Source organism: Piliocolobus tephrosceles, chromosome 6 (genome assembly GCF_002776525.5).
Source record: "Piliocolobus tephrosceles isolate RC106 chromosome 6, ASM277652v3, whole genome shotgun sequence".
NCBI lineage: Eukaryota > Metazoa > Chordata > Mammalia > Primates > Cercopithecidae > Piliocolobus > Piliocolobus tephrosceles.
The window spans coordinates 154,765,862-154,789,168 of record NC_045439.1 but is presented as its reverse complement, the minus strand read 5'-3'; the positions used below and the strand labels follow the sequence as shown (position 1 = coordinate 154,789,168).

The 23,307-nt window shown below is 40.2% G+C and overlaps 1 protein-coding gene across 1 annotated transcript in view; it reads left to right on the top strand.

The window, feature by feature from the left end:
• RYR3 (ryanodine receptor 3) overlaps window positions 1-23,307 on the top strand; it is a 404,874-nt gene that overhangs the window by 52,094 nt on the left and 329,473 nt on the right. Inside the window, exons 4-8 of the mRNA XM_031935734.1 lie at window positions 8,998-9,072; window positions 11,629-11,707; window positions 17,407-17,519; window positions 18,876-18,975; window positions 21,698-21,791. Coding sequence (XP_031791594.1) covers window positions 8,998-9,072; window positions 11,629-11,707; window positions 17,407-17,519; window positions 18,876-18,975; window positions 21,698-21,791 — 461 coding nt within the window. The remainder of the gene's footprint in view (window positions 1-8,997; window positions 9,073-11,628; window positions 11,708-17,406; window positions 17,520-18,875; window positions 18,976-21,697; window positions 21,792-23,307) is intronic.

The window sequence follows — 23,307 nt, the reverse complement described above, 5'->3', positions numbered from 1 at the left end:
AATCGCTGGAACCCAGGGGACAGAGGCTGCAGTGAGCCGGGATTGTGCCACTGCACTCCAGCCTGGCCAACAGAGCAAGACTCCATCTCAAAAAAAAAAAAAAAATTCAGTTTTCACTGATCTCTCAAGATGCCCATGGAAGATGCCAGGGATGTTGCCACCTTTCAAGCATGTTTATGTGAAGGACCTGTTCTGCTCTGGCTGAGTTGGTCCAGGCCCACTTGGAAGATTTCTTAGTAGGGGAAAACCTCTTCACAGAGTATGCTGAAGTCAGTGGCTCAGGCACCTCTGACTGTCGGCTTTAGATTCATATGAATCACACCATTATGAGTTGAAAATCAAGGTGTCAAAAGAATGACACCTTACACTGTATAGTGTTTTATACTCCAAGGTTGAGAGCCACAGGAGGTAGGTAGAATCTTTGTTCAGGTCAGGAGAAGGAGGGCTTGGCAATTAGCCGGTTGAGGATTGAAGTATCTCATCCAAAAAAGATGGTGAAGAAACAAGTGTCCCACACTGGGCTCTTTGGGGTTTCACACCAGTTTCAGGGAGTTAGGATGCCTACGTGTACTTAGCGAGCTCCTGTTGTCTCATTCTCTGGCTGTGACTCCTCATCACAAGCCATACTCATCTGTGCACGTGCCCCTCCCACCCCTGGGCTATGCCGTCTAATTCCTAGTCGACTACCACAAAATCTTTCATTAACTATTAATATCATGAAAGAAGAAAAAAAGGTCCCTGTTACCAGATGTTTACAGTTCAAGGCCTGTTTGGAAAATGCCCCATCAGTTCCTTCAGTGTCATTTGAGCTGGAGAGGTGTTGTCTAGCCCTATTGAGAGGTGAAACCAGGTGGGCTTCTGGGTCCAGTGGGGACTTGGAGAACTTTTGTGTCTAGCTAAAGGATTGTAAACGCACCAATCAGCACTCTGTAAATAGACCAATCAGCACGCTGTAAAATGGACCAATCAGCAGAATGTGGGCAGGGACAAATAAGGGAATAAAAGCTGACCACCTGAGCCAGCGGGGCGAGCCAGCAGCAGCCACCCGCTGGGGTGGCGTTCCATGCAGTGGCAGCTTTGTTCTTTTGCTTTTCACAATACCTCTTGCTGCTGCTGACTTTGAATCTGCGCTACCTTTATGAGCTGTAATGCTCACCGGGAGGGTCTGGGGCTTCATTCCTGAAGTGAGCAAGACCACGAACCCACCCGAAGGAGTAAACCCCGGACACCCCACCCTTAAGAGCTTTAATACTCACCACGAGTCCGCAGCTTCATTCTTGCAGTCAGCAAGACCAAGAACCCACCAGAAGGAACCCATTCCGGACACACTATCTGTCCACCCCTCCTGGAAGAGCAGTTTGCTTGAGTAGCATCTTTTGTGTTTGACGAGAAGGGAGTGATCCACTAGCCTGTAGCGGTAGGACAGGGTAGACCTAGAATCTCACAGCTGAGTGAGGCAGCCTTGAGAAACAGGGAATACACCAAGTCCCCAGAAATAAGAATGGGGTCTAAGAGGAGCCAATGGCTTTGCAACTGCAACGCATCCGTGCAGCAGGAGATGTTTACCATGGAGTCTGGAGCTGAGCCTGAGGGAGCTATGGGGAGAGGCTCGGGTATCTTCAATAAAGACCGCCTCTCTAGCGTTTCCGTGTAACACCAAGGGCGAAGAAAGACTGTGAAGTTAGTGTCTTAAAAGCAGTGATGCTAGATATGTGTCCCCATCTGCCTTTCAGGTAGGTAAAGTCGTTTCCTGAGGATCCTGGCAAAGCAGTCGCACCCACAAGCACCTGAAGGTATAGGGAATAGACAAAATACTTTTAAAATGCCGTGTTTCATTAAGCACATGTACCATGTTGCACTGCCCCACACACACACTCTACTTTTGCCAAAAATGATGATATAGTAATAGTGTTAAAGAAAATTTAGAAAAGGAAAAATTCGGTTTTTCTGCAACCAGCCAAATGGCTATTTCATTTTCATAGGTTTCCTTATTCTTGCCTATGTGTAATACTTGAAGGCATTTTGTTTTCTGCTTTTTTCGTGGTGGCATATCATAAACGTTCTTCTGTGTTTCCACATAACCTCTATAGTTGCCTTTAATAAAGCATAGAACATCCTGAAGAAGCCTCATAATTTACTAGATAATACTTTTCTTTGGTATATTTAGGTTCTTTCCAGGTTTTTTTGTTTTGTTGCACCTATTATAATGCTCTTATCACAGCTGGGTGCACACTTTTCTTTGCTTGTCTTGAATTGCTCCCAGAAGTAGAACTACTAGAGAAAAGGTTATGGACTTCTTTATGGCCCTTTTCATGTATTTCCATATTGCTTTGCAAAAGGGTTGTACTCCGGCCGGGCGCGGTGGCTCAAGCCTGTAATCCCAGCACTTTGGGAGGACGAGACGGGCGGATCACGAGGTCAGGAGATCGAGACCATCCTGGCTAACACGGTGAAACCCCGTCTCTACTAAAAAATACAAAAAGCTAGCCGGGCGAGGTGGCGGGCGCCTGTAGTCCCAGCTACTAGGGAGGCTGAGGCAGGAGAATGGCGTGAACCCGGGAGGCGGAGCTTGCAGTGAGCTGAGATCCGGCCACTGCACTCCAGCCTGGGCGACAGAGCGAGACTCCGTCTCAAAAAAAAAAAAAAAAAAAAAAAAAGGGTTGTACTTCGTACCACCTTTCCTGGAATTGCATCGACTAAATTTCAACTCTGACAGCATTAACTTTTTTTCCCACTTACGCACATTTTGCAGATGTAAAATGATATATCAAAGTTGCTTTAAGTACCATTCCTTTCATTGCTAGAAAAGATAGAATCTCTTCCATATGTTTGAATTTTCTTCTAATATGTGTCATTTATTCATATTCCTTGCCGACTTCTATGAGGCTTAGTTTTTTTCCCTACATTTCACTGAGATAGTAGCCCTTTTGTTACAAAGTCTTTCTGTAGTCTATTAAATATTGGTGTTTCCATTGTTCTGAATTTCAGTAATTTCAGTAATTTTGGTACAATCATATCTGTCTTTTACTTCCTTTGTGAGTATATCTGATGCATCAAAGCATGGATAAGTATTAGTTCTGTAAAGGATATAGACTCCTCTGTTGCATGCTAGTTTTAGAATTTAATTTTAAAATGAAATATTTAATTATGTTATCCATCCATAACTTATCTTTTTGTTTCCTGTGGATCTTACTGAAAGCTTTCCTGATTTGCCATCCACATCTCACAGAGGCTTGTGTGTGATAACCCTGCCTTTCTCCTGTTGTACTGAAATCTGCCTTGTCACATGCTTCACTTTCATATAGTCAGACCTGTTTACGGGCTGTCTGTATTGTGCCACGTTTCTCTCTTTGAATCAGAGTATCAGAGTGAATTAATGAACTTGGCTTCATAACATTTACTAAACCTTGGTTCTTTTCAGAATAAAAAATCCTTACTGTTTATATTACCAGATTAGTTTTGTAGCAGTTTGTGAAATTGCAAGATATCCTATTGGAATTGTAATTAAAACCATATTAAATCTGTAAGTTAAATTTAGGGGAATAAGCAGTTACAAATATTAATATTCTCATCTTGTAACCAAGTACACCTCTCCAGTTCATCAAATCAAATCTTATTTTATACAATAAGGTTTTGTAGTTTGATTTTAAAGGTTGCATTCACCTAAGCAGATTTCTAAAAATTTAATATTTTGTGGAAACCATGAGTAGAATCTTTCGTTATGCTTTCTAACCGAATATACTAGGTGACTTGCTTTTGTTTATTTCTACTGTTAAGTATTATTGTTTTCTACTTTATAAGGCATCATTACTGTTTAGTTGTCACTTGTATCAAAGGAAATGCAAACCTCCCAGGCAATGTAAAAGGGCTTCATCCTGTTTAGGAAATATTGTCCTGTGACCTTCCAGAAAGACTTCTTTCTTCTATAGTCTAAAAGAGGGGAACTGAAGTGAGGTGTGAAAGGAAGAGAAAATTAAAGTGCACACATCCATGTTTGGAAAATGACTTCATGCCGTATAAGACCTCCTAGGAATATGACCTTCCAAACAAGCTCAGCGAGGAGCCTTCCTGGGGCGGTGGAATATTTCTTATTGCCCAGGACTCCCAAAGTGGAATTTAGGGTGCAAGACGTTAAAGGAAGTTGGTTTGGATCTCTAACAATATTGAAACATTTGTGTATGGCTGGATAGAAGCATAGTCCCTTCCCCTCCTTAGTTGCTGTATCTGGTTTATCTGACTGGGAAACAGTATCTTCTGGAAACTACTAGAAGAAATGTCAGTAACGGAAATTAATTCTGCAGTTATGGGCAAGAGGATTGAGTTAATGAGCTAGTGGAACATTTTTCGTCTGGACATGGCATCAGGGCCTTTTACCAGCATTTCCCTAATCCACCCTCATCCTGTGAGATGTCCTTCTGCCAATGACAATAACCAAGGTCACTTGTGGCAGGGACAGGACTGCCATCCTGATAAAGCCTCCCAGTCTTGAGGTCTGGACATCCTTCGTGAACAGACCCACACAATCTTCTATGCAGCATATCACACCTTTCCTGGACTGTTACTCCAGAATTAGTATCAAACAATGAAAAGAGTTAGTAGAATTTGTAGTTAGACCCAAGTTCAAATCCTAACATGTTGCTTACAAGCTCATCACGGGACTGTTTCTTAAATTCTCTATGCCTCTTTTCTTCCCATCTGTAAAATGAAACCAAAACCACCACCTCCCCTAATTACTTACTCATGCAGGAAATATTTAATGCATGCCTCCTATGTGCCAGGTACTGATGTGGGCACAGCAGAGGATACAACATACTCATGGAGCTTAGATTCTAGGAGGAGAGAGAATAAATTCATATTAAAAATAGTAAATACCAGCCGGGCGCGGTGGCTCAAGCCTGTAATCCCAGCACTTTGGGAGGCCGAGGCGGGTGGATCACGAGGTCAGGAGATCAAGACCATCCTGGCGAACATGGTGAAACCCCGTCTCTACTAAAAATACAAAAAAAAAACTAGCCGGGCGTGGTGGCGGGCGCCTGTAGTCCCAGCTACTCAGAGGCTGAGGCAGGAGAATGGTGTGAACCCAGGAGGCGGAGCTTGCAGTGAGCCGAGATCGCGCCACTGCACTCCAGCCTGGGCTACACAGCAAGACTCCATCTCAAAAAATAAATAAATAAATAAATAAAAATAAAAAAATAAATAAAAATAGTAAATACCACATGAGATAATAAAGCAGAAAATGTGACAGAGTAAGGGTGATTGTTCTTTCAGAAGGGTTGACCAGAGAAGATTTCTCTCATGAGATGATTGAGCACAGAACTGAATGAAGGGTGGAAATTAACCATGAGAATATTGAAAGAGCGTTTCAGGCAGAGGGAAACACATGTGCAGAGGCTTTGTGGTGGGAGCATGCTTGTCTGAAAAACAGAGGAAAACCAGTATGATTGGAGCAGAGGATGTGATGGAGAGCATGCTGCTGGTAGTTGAAGTTAGAGAGGTAGGAGGGAACCAGGCTGTACAGGGCAGTGATTTGCAAACTACAGCCAACAGGCCAAATCCAGACTATGGCCTGTTTATGTACAACCCTTTAGGTAAAGGAGGTTTTTAAATTTTTAGAAAAATGTTTTTTAAAAGTTTTTTAAAGGGCAAATTCTTCAAAAAAAAAAAAAAAAAAAAATAAGGCCAGGCATGGTGGCTCACTCCTGTCATCCCAGCACTTTGCGAGGCCGAGGTGGGTGGATCACCTGAGGTCAGGAGTTGGAGACAGCCTGGCCAACATGGGAAAACCCCATCTCTACCAAAAATACAAAAATTCGCTGGGTGCGGTGGTGCACACCTGTAATCTCAGCTACTCAGGAGGGAGGCTGAGGCAGGAGAATTGCTTGAACCTGGGAGGCAGAGGTTGCAGTGAACCAAGATTGCACCACTGCACACCAGCCTGGGCAACAGAATGACACAACTCTGTCTCAAAAAAAAAAAAAAAAGAAAAGAAAAAGGACAGTATCATATTTGGGCCACAAAGCCTAAAATATTTGCTATCTGCCCTTTTACAGAAAAAAAAATTGCCTGATGCATGGCCTTAGAGACCACAGTGTGGACTTTGTACTTGTATTTTAAGTATGGTAGGAAGCCCTTGGGGGTTTTTGAGCAAGAAAGTAACATGACGTGGTTGACAGTTTTTGAAGGATGTCTCTGGCTGCCATGTTAGCTCAGACTGAAAGGGGGAAGGGCAGAGCAGGGAGCGCAGTTGGAAGGTCAGTCGTTAGCACAACCCTGATAAGACCTGGTGGCCATAGAATGGGCCAGTGGCAGGCACAAGGTGCTGAGTAGTGGGATACAGAGTATATTTTGGAGGTGGCACCAAAAGATACTTTGAATTAACTAGGGGGTATGAAAAGAAGAAAGGAGGGAAGGATGACACCAAAATTTCTGGTCTACTCACCTCTCGTAATGCTGTCATGGAAACGGAATGAGACAATGATTTTTTTTTTCTACTGCTGTGGCTTGATCCTTCCATTTCTTCCACCATTTTGCAGTCAGGGTTTCCTTTCTACAGTACAACTTTGATTGTGACACTGTCCTTTCGAAAATCTACTCCAGTATCCTGTTAGCTGTGGAACAAAGTTCGTCCATTGAGCCAGTCGGTCTGAGCCCTCCATAATCTGGCCACCCCTCACCTACATCCTGTGTCATGGCCTGTCACTCCTGTTCATCCACCCCACCACAAACCAGCAAGTGGTCTGCGAGTCCCCACATGTGCTTTATTCTTTCCACTTCCGGGCCTTTGCCCACATGTGCTGCTCCCTCTTACTATGGAGGTGTGTCAACAGTCCTACTAGAATCTTGTGGTCTACTTTTACAATAAGGTCATTACATGATACCTCTTTATTCTCCTGGTCTATTTCAATACTCTTTGCCTTCACCTATTTTAATAGTTATTTCCATGTGTAACATGATTTTTATACACAAATCTTATCCCCTATCATCAAACTTCAGAAAAGGAGATGGTATAGCACATAGTTAAGTGCCCTCACCTTTGTTAAATCCTGACTGTGAACTTGGAACCTGTATGACTTTGAGCAAGTTACTCAATCTCTGTAAGCCTCAGTAGTGTGTGCCCAATGGGTAATAATCACCATGATGATAATTATCAAAAGCTCTGTAGGAAAACTACTTCTGCAGTTCTAGCACTTGAGGCTTGCTTGTTCCCTGAAAGCAACGGTTCTCCAAACATGACCCCCTCGCCCCGCCCAGCTTTTGGGGATCAGTGACTCTTAATTCTTCTTATGGTTACAGAGTTGGTAGGGACAAAGACAAGTTGGAGGAAGGTAGGAAGTATAAGCTGGTCAGTGGATCCGTTGGAGATGTAGGACTGTTTGGGGAGGACACACCCATAGTGTAAGCCATCAGGAGCCGTCAATTAACTTGTAATGATACAAGTGGATAAGATCAATTTTTGGTAGATTGACAAGATGTGAAAATTATTTGGTATGTCTAATTTTAATATAAACTGTTGACGCATTTGTAAATAGAAAAACTAAAGTTAGTGCAAATAATTTCAAGAAATTTTAAAATGTTGTGAAGAGCATTGTAATTCCACACAGTATTAAAACCTGGAGAACACTTGAGTAATCTCTGTAGCTGTGGGAAAAAGCGCAGCTGCGTTTATATTTAGTTACCGGCTTTTTTGGAATATGATACCACGTTTATCTTTTTTCTCTTCTTTAGGTTCATTATGTGACATGAAAAACCATCTCTTTGACAGAGTGATTCTGTTAGTCCAAATAGAGTTGAAATAAAATTACTCCGGGCCTTGTCCTCCACACTACCTGATTCCCCCTCCTCCATGTTGCTCACTGGTGTGGTTGCAGGTGGACCTGGGAGAGGGGCAGAGCCTCAAACCAGTCCTTGGGCTGCCAGTCTGTAGTTCTGAATAAAATGGACTGCATAAGAGGTGTCCTTGAAGAAAATGCTAGAATTATCTTCATCATTAATTTTTATCTCAAGCTTTGAATTCTCTTTCTGTGCATGTTTGGGGAGGGGAGGGCCTATGCTCAAATATTTTCTCCTAGAAGGGGTGTGTGATCAAAAACTTTATTGCTGCTTAGCATGATGATACTTAGGTGAGAAGCTGGAAATGTTGATGCCAAAAAATCCTAGAATTTTCTGTAGATTTCGATTTTCCATGCGACCTACTCACCTCTAACTATAATAAATTACAGTTTTGTCTCCTATCGTGTACTATTCAGTTCAGCATGGTGACGTGTGAATCAGATTCAGGGAAAGAATAAGAAACACACACCATTGGCTTTATGTTGGGCCATCTCTCCCTCTCATGCCTCCCTCTCCCACTGTTTGGGCAGCCCCTGAGCAAATAGCCAAAGTGGAGCTGCCTGGTGAGGCAGAGAAGATACCTAGATGGTCTCTCAACTGAAGGATCTATTTCTGCATAACTGGTTACCCTTTTAAAGTCCTGGATTTCAGAGCCATCTCTCGTTGGTGAGATCTGTGTAAGAAGGACCCATTTAAGGGAGTGGGCAGAAGGCCTAAGTGCCTGGAAGGGAAAAGACTGCATGGCACAGAATGTGACCATGTGCCTGCCTGCCATGCTGCCTGTGTGTTGTTAGGCTATGGCTACATCACATTTGTTTCTCTCTCTCACTCTGAACGCTTCTGAGAAGTTTCAAAGGAAGGTAAGCAGTACCTGTGTCATTGACATGCTTCTCTGGTAGAACAGCTCTGGGTTTCTGCTGATCCTGGGCAGAGGCCATTTCCGGGAATAGATTTGTCCCCACACACCCTCTCCCAAGGATGTTGCATGGCTGTGGTCACACGTCTCTTTCTGCCCGTAGACCGGCCACTTGCTTCTGGAATGAATTCCTTAGGAGCTTTGCAGTGGGTCTTTTCCTGGTAGTCTGTCTCCCAGAATTGTTGTGCTGCTTGGCTTCCAGAGAAGCCACAACTGCCCTCTGCTGACCTTATTCTTCCTCATTCCCACAGGCAGCACAAGGAGGTGGCCACAGGACCCTGTTATATGGCCATGCAGTTCTCCTGAGGCACTCTTTCAGTGGAATGGTAAGCAGCTCTGGTGTCCACTCTCATCATTCAAGGAGGAGGGAAAACCGAAGAGGGGAGAAGTACAAGAAGCCAGCACATTATCCTCTTGACATTTCCTTCATATGACCTACCTCAATTTGCAATAATTGCATTTATGTTTTTTGTTTCATCAGTATCTGATACCCCACCTCCAACTCCATGAGTAAGAGGGCCATGTATCTTTTTTATTTTGCTAAACCTATAACCCCACCAAATACAGTGTTTTTATATACTAGATGCTCAATAAATATTTGTTGAATTGATGAGTGATCAAATGGCTTATGGAGTAACAGATCTCTTTAGTATACAAGGATAAGCAGTATAGAAGAAAAACCAATAAAATGGAAATTTTGTGACAGTTCTCCTCCTTTACCTATCTAAGAAAAATAGAGTGATACTGTTTTCAGTCCTGGGAGAACTTGCAGGTTTTATGCTAATTCAGAGACAGGAGGAAGACAAGAGGCAAGGTAGTCACAGAAAGCTTGCATGGCTATTACTAATCAGAGATCTAGAACCAGAATTGACAGAAGGATGATGCCTCAATGTAACTTGAAAAAATTGCTACATTTTAAATAAATATAAGTTATTTATAATTTACCAAAAAATTATAATTTTACAATATTTTAAAATACAGATATTGTCGTTTTTGCAGGGAGTATTAAGGAGAATATTATTACTCAATCAAGTATAATATATACCACACCAATAGTGTATCATCCTCACTTTCTTTCAGTATAAGGAAGCCTTGTCATTTTCCTTTAGCCCTAGCAGAAAACTGATACATTAATTCAAGAGTATTTCCACACATTTACACCAGCGGCATGATGCAAAGTTCATCTCAAGGCTTGAACTATCAAACTGACAACAGGAGCAACAGCTGCCTCTTAAATAATTCATTTGCTGCAGCATTTTTTTTTCTCTGAGCACTGGTGAGAAGCTGACCTTTTCAGCCTGAACATTCGTCTGCTGTAGTCCTTCATGGCAAAAGACAAAAAACAAAAATGGCCAAATGGAAGTGTATCCAAGTAGGAGATGGAGACGTTATTGAGAGTAGGGACACTTTTGAACGCTGATAATACCTGGAATTGACAGGTGATACTATCTTTCAGAATCTGATATTTATCTATAGGGTAAATAAAACTTCAACACTTCTCTTTACTTAAATGTAATAAACAGAACTTCAAAAGCATACTTCTATGGCTTCACAAACAGGCTAGTATCCTGGTAGTGACACAAAGACTTGCATTACTTATCATTAAGTTTACCTCTCCTAAAAAAAAGTTCTACTCACAGTGAACATATACTCTCTACTGGTGAGCTCCTTTTAAGCACAGCTCTGGGAATAAAGCCTGTAAGATACGACTTTGTACATTGCAATGATTTTCCATCTTCCTCTTGCAGAGAATTAGAACTGTGGCTCAGAAAGCACATCGCAAGAGCTTACCTCTCAGTCTAATTCTAAGATGAGCTGCTGTGCCCATCAGTGAAAGAGGCGATGGGATTCTTATTAAGTTAGTTTAACAATCATTTTTAAGTTTTACCTGCCCATGTATCTTTATAATAAGAAAAAAAAAAGCATTATTTTGAGAAGCTTCAAAGCTCCTAGAAAATTTGAAAAACCAAAAATAGAAGTGGGAGAGTCATTCATGGCCCCCGACACTATCCAAAATCAACTTCTGTTTCATTTTTGTGTAATTCCTTTTAGTCTGGTTGCTACACATTTAAATTTTTTGGGTACATGTTAACTCATAAATGTACTATTTTATATATTACTTTTTAGCTCAATGTACTGTAAACAATGTTCTGGGCTATTAAACACTCTTGATAAATACTCTTAATAATGTAATATTATATAAAATAGAAGTATCAAAGGTTATCTAGCTTTTTATTATTGTTGATCATTTATGTTCCATTTGTATTGTTCCTAATTTAAAAGTTTCTCAACATCTTTAATATTTCTAACTCATTTCTGTAACATAGTTCTATACACTAAACCACTGAGTCATCAGATAAGAGCATCTTTGAGGTTTTATGTGTATCGTAAAAGTATTTTCAGCTGGGCATAAGGTGGTTCACACGTGTAATCTCAACACTTTGGGAGGCCAAGGCAGGAGGATCACTTGAAGCCAGGAGTTCAAGACCAGCCTGGGAAACATAGCTAGACCACATCTCCACAAAGTTTATTTTAATTAGCTGGGCATGGTGGCATACACCTGTAGTCCTGGCTACTTGGGAGGCTGAAGTAGGAAGATTGCTTGAGCCCAGGAGTTTGAGGCTGCGGTGAGCTGGGATTATGCCACTGCACTCCAGCCTGGGCAACAGAATGAGACCCTGACTCTAAAAGTAATAGGAAGAATAATTAAAAATGAAAGTATTGTATTAAGGCATGTACCAATTAACTTTCCAATGAGCAAGATAAATAGAGCTATCTTCACAGTAGCTCATTGCTGAACTTAACTGGAAGCTATCTAGTGGTAAGATACCAAGACCCAATGGAAGAGTGTGACTTCACTAGTATTCGCTCTTCTTTCACAGTATCTAACATGCTTGACGACATCAAGATCCCAGACAGACAAACTTGCCTTTGATGTAGGTCTACGGGAACATGCCACAGGTGAGTCAGCATTCCCAGGTTTCTTGAGTTCAGTGGGGGTCTTGGGCTAAGGGCTTTTGAGAAGGACCCTGAATGTGTTACTCATTTGGGATTCCAAACCAACCCGGTGAAGAAATACGTCTAACAAAATTGCAGAATAATGAACTAGAGAAAGGATGTGTAATGGAAACACAGAAACTAGGAATGAAGGAGAACATAATGTTTTTACCACAGTTAGCCAGAATCTCAAAGAATAACAATTCTTTAACATTGTTAGGTACTGAAAGTAAGTGAACAAGTCATTCTTGATAAGAACCAATGATACTAAATGACTGCCAAAAAAGAAAGGTAGCATAATAAACACTTAAATAATGAAATATAGTGTCTAGATCAAAGGAGTAGTCCTATTTTGTTCTGCAATGAACAGCCTATGTCTAAAGTAGTGTTTTCCAAATGTTAGTTGTTTATAATTATGATTTTGCCCTTCCACTGTATCCTTTTTAATATCATTTACTTTATGATTTTATTTAAATTTACTTTTGTACTTAAAATTTTACAGACAAAACTTATTACTGTAAGTATAACCTGTTTTTGCTTGCCATAAAAGTAAAATAATGAAAAGAAAACCATGTCATTAAGTAATTGAAGAGATGTTGACAAATATTATAACGTGTTAATGGTACACTAGTTCCAAATGTAAAACTTTATTTGAAAGCATCAGAAGGCTTAAAAGGGTAGTAAAAATGAAAACAAATTTCTCACTATATTTGTCAATGTCATTTAATTGCCTCCCACCAATGATATACATCATATACTTTGGGAACCACTGGATTATTTTGTTCTTAGTATAGTCAAAAATACTGACAATCAAGAGGTGGGTGCTGAAGATGCTGACCAGGATGACACAGGTTCTCACTGGAAACCAGAAATAAAGAACAGAGGACTAAGATAACAATCTACAGATATTCAAAGTTATAGTATCAAACAAGATGCTGACTTGCTGGGGTTCTTCCAAAGACCAAGAGAGCAGTGGGTAGGAGTTGAAAGGAGGCACATTTCACGTCAATTATGAAAACTACTTTGCAACATCTGCAATTAATGAGCAGAAGAACAGCTGGCCTTGGGATATAGGGTGCTCCCTGTGGCTAAAAATATTCATTAACAATCTGACCATCTGTCAAGGCATTACATACGGAATTTCTGCTCCATTTAGAGGTTGAACTAGGTACCAAACAGGATTCTTTGTTGCAAATGAGAGAACTTGATTCAGGTTAACTCAGTAAGAATAAGAACTTACTAGAAGGATGCTGGGTAGAGCCTGCACTAAATCTGGGCCTCAGGCTTGAAAATTGGTTAGGAACAAAGACTAAGGAAGAGAAAACAGGTTAGAACACACTACAGGAAAAGTCTAATTTGAATACAGTCTATAATACGACATTCTCCCTTAAATAGGAAGAGGGTTCCAATGTTGGGTAGCCAAAGAAAGACAAAAGTCTATGTTATTATTCTAAAGCTAGGTCAGTTCATAATGGAAGGATCCAGGTTGTCTACTTTTATAGAACTAGAAAAAAAATCCATCCAAACCTCGTGTACCTGCTGTTTCCGCGTCTTGCACAATGATGTCCTAAGAGTGCCTGAGGGAACCTCTTTCTGTTTTCCTCCTCTTCCTGTTTTTGTACTAAGCAAAAAAGTGACCCTGCCTTTGCCCATTATGGGTTTTTTTCCTAAAATAAGATTAGATTTGAATTTGATTTAAAGTTTGTTTGTTTTCAGCCAAAGTGTTAGTCTTAAAATATAATTTCCTCTAAGGTGTTGTCAACCTTGCTGAAAATTACAAAGTGAGTGAAGTGCCACACTCTTGACTATACACTTCTTTCTAAATATAGACCAACTGTCAATCCTGAAGAATATAATCAGTAAAGTCAAATACGGTCACTGTGTTTATGTGAGTAAAATATACGTTTTGAGATTGGAAAGAAATTGAGAAACACCACTTTCTAGTCAAGTGTTCAGAGAATTATTTTAATTGTTAGAGCCTTTAATAAAAGTAAAGGGAAACCACAGCAGACAATATTACTCTTTTCAGCAGTTTGTAAAAAAATTCTAAAATCAGACTAGGTGTGAATTCTGTTCACAGACGAGGCAAACACATAGAACTAACCCAAGTTCAGGCTAACTGATGAGAAGCTACCTGTGGCAGAAAACGGAGAGAAGGCTTCAAGTTGGCTGATGAGAAGCTACCTGTGGCAGAAGATAGGGAGAATAGGCTTAAACCTAGAGCCTAAAATAACTTAGGTTTGTTTTGCCTGTCTCACCCAAATTCATGTGCTATTCTCCTTGAAGAAAGTTAGCTGGGTTTGTGAGGGACAAGGAGGATGCACCTCCAACTCAGATGAGCTTCAGCATTACCTGGAGATTCTCCTCACTGCAGGAGGAGGTTCACACGGAATCCCACAGAACGGTACCCTGTTCCTGTCTGGCTAGTTCTTTGAATGCACTTCTGGCTCAGAAACCCCTTCAGAGCTGTAAACAAGGAAACTGCCCAGTAGTGGAATTGAAACTACAGGAGAATATGAGGAGAAGGTTTGGGAGCAGTTTCTTGAACAATTCTGGCATTTTCCCCCAACACATTGAATTGTACATTCTCACACTTAACACAGAATTGATGATCATTTTATCCTTGATTTTGGGTAAAATTACTTAAATGTATTCTGGTCTCCTTTTAAAGTTGTTTAATTGCTTTGTTTTTAGGATTTAGGCATAGCTTTAGAATTTAGACTTAGGAGGAAATGCATGTTTTAACACATACCCACACTAAAAGTGTTATTTATTTTGTATTTTAGGGCCGTGGACTGGCCCATCCTGTTGCTTCAGGGCCAGCTCCATCCGTGGCTCCAGAGCGTGGGAGAGGGCAGGGAAACAAAATACTCTTTCTGTGTGTTCCTCTTCAGGACCCCCTTCATCCTGGACACCCTCTGGTGGTCCTCAGAGAACATTAAGGATGCATACAACATTTTCCCCTTCAAATGTAGAGCTCAACCTCTTTGTCATGTCATGTTTAGTTTCATAGATTAAAGAGAGAAATAGTTAGTGCTCCTGAGCTTATTGTAAACACCAGTCTCCTGCCCTCCCTCCTCTGGATGCCTGCCTCTCTGGGGCATCTACTTTCAGCTCTTTCAGTATTGTTTACCACTTGTTTATAATATACATATTAATACAATACTTTTTAAAATTATTTCTAGATTATGCATTAACTATTGACGTCCTGATAATAATTTTGCTTTTATTTCACTCTTCCCTGTCTTTTCTTCCACTCTTCCATGTCTTGTCTTCCCATCCTTCCAATAGATTTTCATCTATTTTATTTAATTATCAAATCAATATTAACTACTTCCACTGCTATAACTGTAACTTTTATTTGCAAATGAACCACATAATATATTCTGACCAGGTAATTTATTGTATTACTTTTGGGTTTTCCAATAGTTAATAACTGCCTCATTTGTTTGCTGAATTTTTTGCGACCCAATCATTTATGCATTTTCATACTTTCCCATAGAACTGAAAATCTGTCTGGTTAGATTCGATCACATGATCTCTTCTCTCAGTTTTATCTTCTTAGAAACATCAGCCATCATCTAGGGAATTTCTGTTGCCTTGCCCTAGATTCCATGTTTATTAGATCTTATAGGATTGGTTGGTATTTGTTTGTTTGCTTGCTTGCCTTCTTGGTTTACCACCTCACTTTGGTGGAGCACATTATCTAGTAACTTTTACAGAAAAGATGCATGTGGATTAAATTTTTGTCTGAAAATTTCCTAATTACAGCTTCACACGTCATGCACACTTTACTGTGATTCTATATTGGAAATATTTTTTTCCTCAGCTTCCTGAAGGCTTTCTAGTAGCCAATGGTCTGACTGTTGAGAAGTCTACATTCTGATTTCTTATCCTTTGTGTGTGACTTGTTTTTATTTTCTGAAAGCAGCTAAGAGCGTCTCTTTCGCCCCGGTGTCTGAAATTCCACAGCGATGTGTCTTCGCGTGGCCTCTTTCTGTTCTGACATCTCACAGGAATGCACCTTCGAGTGGTTTCTAATCTCTACTGTGTTAGGGACTCTGTAGGTTGTTTCAATCTGGAAAAGCTCATTTTTCAGCTTTGAAAAAATTTTAATAGTGTTTCTTTGTTAATTTCCTCTCTCTGTCTTTTTCAGTTCTTGCTCTCTGGAATTCCTCTAGGTTGGTTTTTTGATATTTCTAATCTGTTTTTTGTCTTCCTTCCTTCTGGAATAATTTTTCAGCTTTATCTTACAACCTTCTTCTTTTTTTTTTTTTTTTCCGGGATGAATGAATATTTTTCTTTTCCTTGGAAGGAATCCTTCATAGATACTAATGTAACTGTTTCATGAATGTTAACTTCTTATCTCTGAGATTATTAATTATAAGATTTTTAAAGTTTTCTTTTGTTCTCTGTAATCTTCGTTTTCTCCAAGTCCCTTTCTTCTCTTTTTGCTTCATTTTTGTAGTTCCTGTTAGAGACCTTCCTCGGTTGTCAGGTGGTCCTTGGTCTGCGTTCGTGTTCTGATCAAGGCGGTAAAAGCTGACTACAAGCTGACTGGGGCTTGTCATCTGTTAAGCCTGACTTTTAGGTCATCTGGCAGAGACCTGAGCATTTCACTGGTGACCTCAAATCACAGTATGTTTTAATCTTAGCTAGTTTGGCTTCCCTAAAGAGTGATCCTCAAATTTGGGTGGAGAGTGGGAGGGAAAGGAGCTGGGGTTTTACTAATCAGGGTATAAAGTTTGAATTCTGTTTTTAGCAAGACTCTACTTCTTTGTTTGACAATGTCTGGTATTTCCAAAACCAGGCCCTTGGTAGTTTGCCTTTCCATGGATTAAACTTCTAATCTTCTATAGTGTGGAGGAGGACAGGTCTTCTGGCTGTGCAGGGCAGGGAAAGGAATCAGGGATTTGAATGTCCTTTTAAAGCTTTCCACCAGTCCTGTTTTCAACCCATTTTCTGCCTTCGCTGGTAGCTGGTACTTCTAATTCCAGCAACATTCTTGAGATTCTGCAGTAGGAATTGACTTGTCATTAATGGTTTCTTCTTCTCCATTTTCTTACTCAGAGACCTGGGTTTTAACTTTTTATTGGCTAAAAGCATCCACCTGCTTTCCTTTTTCCAAAATATCAGTTTATCCTCTTTGCTATCAATTGCTCACTTATTGTCTGAGTCCTTGCAGATGTAAGCCTTTTTTTTACAATTCCCTTAGGAAAGGGGGAGACAAAGATGAAAGTGTGTAAGTGTTCAGTAGACCAATGAAATCGATTCTTTTTATTTATTTGTTTGTTTATTTATTTGTTTATTTTTTCTTGGTGCTCTTGATTGGAGTCAATTCTTAAAACAGAAATTTGAAAGACTATAAAAAGCATTTTTCCTATTTGCATTAAAAATACTCGAAGGCCACTACAGTTTCTGGCCTCCAATACTCTTTTCCAAACAGTGTTTTTCTGTCTCTAGGGAAAATGAAAATGACAGACATAGTCAAGAGCAGATGGGGGGCTGTCTGGAACTGTTAGAGACCAATAGAAGTTGAGGTCTGGAGTATGTACTTGTTGTGTGCACGTGTAGGGTTGTCCTAGGAGGAAGGAGAACAAGGGGCAAAATTAGGGACACTAGCTTCTGTGAAGCAATGACTAACTCACAGAGCCTTCATGTAGGAGAAGCCTGTTGGTGGACTATACATCCTGCTTCCAAACAGAGGTCCGAAGGAGAGAAAGTTAGAATTGGCGATGACCTCATCCTCGTCAGCGTGTCCTCTGAAAGATACCTTGTAAGTACCTCATAATACAAGAGTCTTTTGTTTTCAGAAATTTTTCCTTTAGGAATAGACGTCCATGAAGAACTGAGCCACAGCAGGTTGGATAGAATAAGATGCTCTTACACATACAGAGTTGACCCTTAAAGAATGTAGGGGTTAGGGATGCTGACCCCCTGCACAATAAAAAATTAGTGTAGCTTTTGGCTCCTAAAAGCTTAACTTTTGATAGGAAATAGCCTACTTTTGATGGGAAGTAGCCTAGTTTTGATAGAAAATAGCCTACTTTTGATGGGAAACCTTACTGATAATGTAAATAGCCTGCTAAAGCATATTTTATATGACATATGTATTATGTATTGCATTCTTACAATAAAGTAAGAAAATGTTAAGGAAATCATAGGGAAGAGAAAGTATATATACTATCTAAAGTGGATCATCCTAAAGATCTTCATCCTTGTCATCTTCACATTGAATAGGAGGAAGAGAAGGAAAAGGAGGGGTTGATCTTGCTGTCTCAGGCGGTAGAGGCGGAAGAAGATCCATGTATAAGTGGACCCGTGTAATTCAAACCCTTGTTGTTCAATAGTTAACTGTACCTGAGGGATGATTAAATGCCCTCCCCTGCCACATGATCATGGTGCCTGGAACTAATCTGTTATTCTTTTAGATTATGGTGCTGTGTCCAGCAGACTGTTAAAATGCTCCAAGCACTATTTGCACATTAACTCCCATTATTCTGAATGTATTACATTGCTTAGTTCTTGTTTAGGGAAAGAACAAGAAAGGTTGGAATCCAGGAAAATAAGTTTATGTTGGAGAAAGAAAGAAATGTACAGTGTTTCAGGATATGGGGTATCGCAGAGAGTGGAAGATGCTGGTGAGATTTTGCAGCTGGGGATGGGTAATAGAAAAGCACCATTTGTATCAGGCACTTGGCTGGGGGTGGGGATGCCTGAAGATGAGAGAAACGTCAGAGAAGCTGCTCATGGAACCAACTGAAGTTAAATCTGTGGGCAGATTTTACTTTGCCTAGGCCAAATGTTGGGTAATTTTTCCCATTTGCGAGTTATCTTATCCTACAAAGAATGGACATTTTATGAGTTGGTGTTGAATCAGCTCCAGCTGAGGGGATGAAGTCCACACACACACGTCTGCCATCTCTGTAGCTGAATAATTCCTCACCCCAGAATAAAGTGTCCCACTTTGAAGCTGCTTCTAGATCAGGTGGAGAAATCTCCCACAGGCTGCATAGGAAGAGCCAGATGACAGTAAGGCTGTTTAATTTAATCCTTGAAGTTCTAGGTGAGCTGTTTCTGTCAGTGCTGGACTGGTGATTTAAAAGATGTCTCATTTCTGTTTCTGCTGCAGCATCTCTCAGTATCAAATGGTAACATACAAGTGGATGCCTCCTTTATGCAGACACTCTGGAATGTACATCCTACGTGCTCAGGAAGTAGCATCGAAGAAGGTGTGCTTCTTTATATGCATTTAGCCCTGAGCCTGCCTGTCTCTCTTGTGCTGTATACATTGATGTTTTCTGCTACTTCCCAGATCTCACCTGAATGTCTTGGTACACAGGTAGCCTGATTTTAGCTCACTTGAGTTTCTTTCTCTGAATTCGGTACAGATTATTTTCTATCCTAACTTCCAGTTACATGAGCATCCCTGAACTTATTTTTTTAATCCCTTGGAGCCCACTATTATTTTAGCACTACATGTATTCAGGACTTGGATATGCACCTTTGTTCTCTCTCTGAGTTTCCGCATTTTTATTTTTGCTTAGTAGTTGTAAGTATAAAGACCTCAGCACCTTCAGTTTTAGAAGAGATTATTTGCCAAGAAGGTGACATTGTTTATATTTCTCCCTGTGCGTCTCTCCATGCAGGTGGAGCACTTACTCTATCATAAAAGTGTTTGGTCATTTGTTTTTACTTGTATTTATGGAAGGCCATTTTAACATAAGAGGTGAAATTATTTTTCCCTTGGAAATAAAGTCATCCAACGTTGTTCAGCATATTTTATTTCACAGAATCAGGCAAAGTCAACACACCTTTCAAGTTGTGTAATAAACATACACTCACTGATAGGTAATACCACAGCTGAGAAGAATAATCAAATGTCAGTGACCTACAGGCTTTTGTGTTACATTTTGGCACATTACAGCAAGATCAGAATTTTCAAAAATACTCATCAAAGGCTTTAGCCCTATTAAAGTCTAGTACTTTCAAACTGGGAATGTCCTTCTATGCTGTGATGTTTGAAAAAAGAAGGAAAACAGAGTTGTCAAGGTGATACCCCAGTTTTGGAATGCATGATAGTTAAACTGAAGACTCAGGAAAAGACAAATTCTTAACTCTTTTGGCAACAAGTGGAAGGCTTTAAAAGGTAGGATGTGTTTAGCCCTCTTCCTTTGTGCCAAAATTAACCCATTCTCCTAAGTCTGTTGTCAGTCAATCCCTTTCTATTAAGAATCAAGAAGCTCTGGGTTTAGGTCTTTCCCAAGAAAGTTTTGGCTCAATCTTCTCCATGTTGAGTTTTTTATTTTCACCATAGGAATAAAATTATTTCCTGGTCCCAACAGAGGGCTTGTGGAGATTAATTAAGGCATGTTTGCAAATCATGTCAAAAGGTCCTTATAGAAATGTTGAGTGCCCTTGTAATATAGTCTGGATAACTCATCACTTGAGTCATCTGGCTCTGTAGAAAAACGTCCTTCCAGCATCCACTGGTGAGAAACCCACTTCAGCCCTTAAGAACGTAAGTGATCTTCATCATGATGCTGCTTTCCTGACTATGGCCCTGATAGATTTCAATTAAGAAAAGTCGTGATGCACCAGCACTTGGCAGTGTTCTCTGTGTGAGTAGGATATTGATTGAAGGAGCCCAAGAACTGTAAAGGATAAACTCCAAATAGGGCATGGCCTCTCCATCATGAGATGAACAAGAGTTTAATCAAGAGCTTGGTCATGGAGGGCTTTAATTTTCTAAATAAATTAGCTGTTAAGAATCCCCCTATAATGTATCCTGAGTCATTTTTAATGCAAAGAAAGTTATAACTCAGAATATCAGTACAAAAAGATACAGGAAAATTGGAAGGAGACTTTGGAATATTTGAGGGAATTTTAGAAAACCTTGCCTTGTCTAGGTGAGAAAACTGAACTCATATCAGACTGTCACTATACAAAATTCACTAATAATACCCTTTTCTCCTCTGGCATGATTGCTCATTCTTACTGTTTTAATCCAGCACCCAAAATAGTTTAAGACAGCCCCTACAGTGATCTAATTATGTGATTTTTTTTCCTTTAAAAATTCTGACACAGACATTGGGTATATTAAGTTCATATGTTTCCTGAGAACAGACTAGCCTGGAGAATTTCTTAATTCAGAGGAATAACAAATCCCATTTCTTGGTGCCAGGTAAAGCTCGGACTGGAGCCCCTCTCCTGCTACTATGTTCTTTGAATTAAGGCTCAGCATTTATTTGAAGACAAATGGATCATCGTGTCCTTGAAGTTCATTGTTTCCTTTCCATCTCTGAACTCCATGACTATTGAGATTCCTTTCTTATTCTGAAGGCTAAGTATTTGTTGATAAAAGCATCTACATTTGTTCATTCAGGGATGTTAGAGAGTAATTCTGTTTTCCCTTCGTGCTGTAGGAGTAGCAACCAGATTTGATCTGTTTGTTAAAAGTATTTGAATGTTGCCTTCTCCTAAAGGGTCTTAAGAATGGTCTGCTACCCCTTTCTCAGCACCTTTCTTTCCCATGATTTGGATTTTGTTTGCAAAGTATACACAGTGAGATTGTGGATATTTATCCAGCAATTTGGTATTGGGTGTATTTACATCCTAAGTAACTGGAAACTCCTAACATTAGCAACTTAATTTTCCTTTTGATTTTTAATTATATCGATTGGCACGCTATTTTCACCTTACCTTTTGATGTTGGACTGGCTCACCTCTGAAGCCCTATTTCACTTTCGACTTTAGAATTGTTTTGACTTTCCTGTCTTTTCTGCCTGAGGCCTGCATTCATGGGATATGTAGTTATCAAAATGTGTCTCTCTCGGTATTTTCTGTAACTGGCCCAGACCTGTGTGAATTTACCCTTTTTAAATATGCCATTCTCTAATGAAGAGTTTAATGAAAACTTGCCATCATTCACAGTAGAATATAATTTTCTTATAGGATACCTACTTGGTGGGCATGTAGTACGTCTTTTCCATGGTCATGATGAGTGTCTGACGATACCATCTACAGACCAGAATGATTCCCAGCACAGGTAAGTCAATAGCTTCATTCTTCCGCTAGCTGTTTCCAGTCTCAAGTGACTCAAACTAAAGAGTTTACATTTGTATTTAGCCACATAGGAATTCTGTACATGTCGGTCAATTGACAAACCTTCCTCCAGCCATGGGTTCCAGTTTGTAAAGCAGGAATGGCGGTTCAGCTTGCTCACAGGAGGAGCTCTGTACACATGCTGTACTTAGGCGGTTCTGTAATGCTTCCAGATCCCTTCATTTTCTTTAGCTCTGCACTTAAACAAATTATTCACCAGGCTCTTCAAAGACAGATCATCTCTATTCCCATTTCATGTGCTAAGTAAATAAGGTGGACTTCATTGATTTGGTTTTATCACTAAATAGCATTAGAGAAACTGATGTCCAGCTGGAGCTGGATTTAGCAGGGGGCAGTGCCAAGGGTGCATTTAGAGGGTGCTGTGCTGAGGACAATGTGTTCTTGTCCTCATACTTGACCCCTTCATGAATGCTTTTCAAAATTTCAAAACCATGAGATGGAGGATATGAATCCAAGTCTTAAATGCATACTAAAGAGTTTTTTTTTTTTGGTATTCTGTCATCAAAGGAACAGAACATAAAAAGCTTGGCCTTGTAACTATAGAAATCTGATATTTAAAAAAAATCAAACCTCAGATCCAAACTAGATTGAATTTGGGACAGCAGTGAATCTGATCCGGTGACAATGTTTTCTTTTCTTTTGTGTAATGCCTACAGGATCCTTGTCAACTGCATTTCTTTTGCTTCATTAGAAACACAGGCTCACAAGTCTTCACATCTTGGAGACTATGTAGGTCAGGTTCCTGCATAGTCATCCACAGGTCGCACACTGGGTGATTTCAGATGCAAGCGTAGAAGCCAGAGCTGCTGACTCTCCATCAGGGACCATTTCCTGTATTTGATGTATTCAAGGACCCTCCCCACCACCAGAAGCAATGTGCTTGAATTTATTATTGTGCACCTTAGAAAGCACCCATTGGCAATGTGTATCCCTTATAGTTCTGAGTCTCTTCCTACTTGCTATCTACTCTGAATACCCCTTCATAGCAACCAGATGTGACCCAGAAGGGTGCCTAGGACACATAAAGCACAGACCTATGTAAAGTGCCATGCTAAATTCACTTGCTGCCTCCCTGGCACTGGGCCAGCAGTTGACAGTTACCTCTGATAGGGAAGTTAGGTCCACCTGATTTTCCGTAGAAGTAAGGATTCTCTACCCTGTCATGTGATCCTGTTCTCTTGTGGTTTGCCTTGTATTCAATATTGAAACTACATAATAGCCCATTTACTGTCTCTTTGATATCATATTCTGCTGCCTCAAGGGGAAGGTTTGCAGGTGGATGAATAACTGAGATTTTTGTGAGTTTTGCAGGATTGTCTGTATCTAAGATGGAATACATCCGAACTTTCCTAGTTTATTCTCTCTATTCCTGTTCTACTTTTAAGGACGGAAATTTGGGGGGGAAAATGAAGTATTTACCATGTGCATGCTCCCACCCA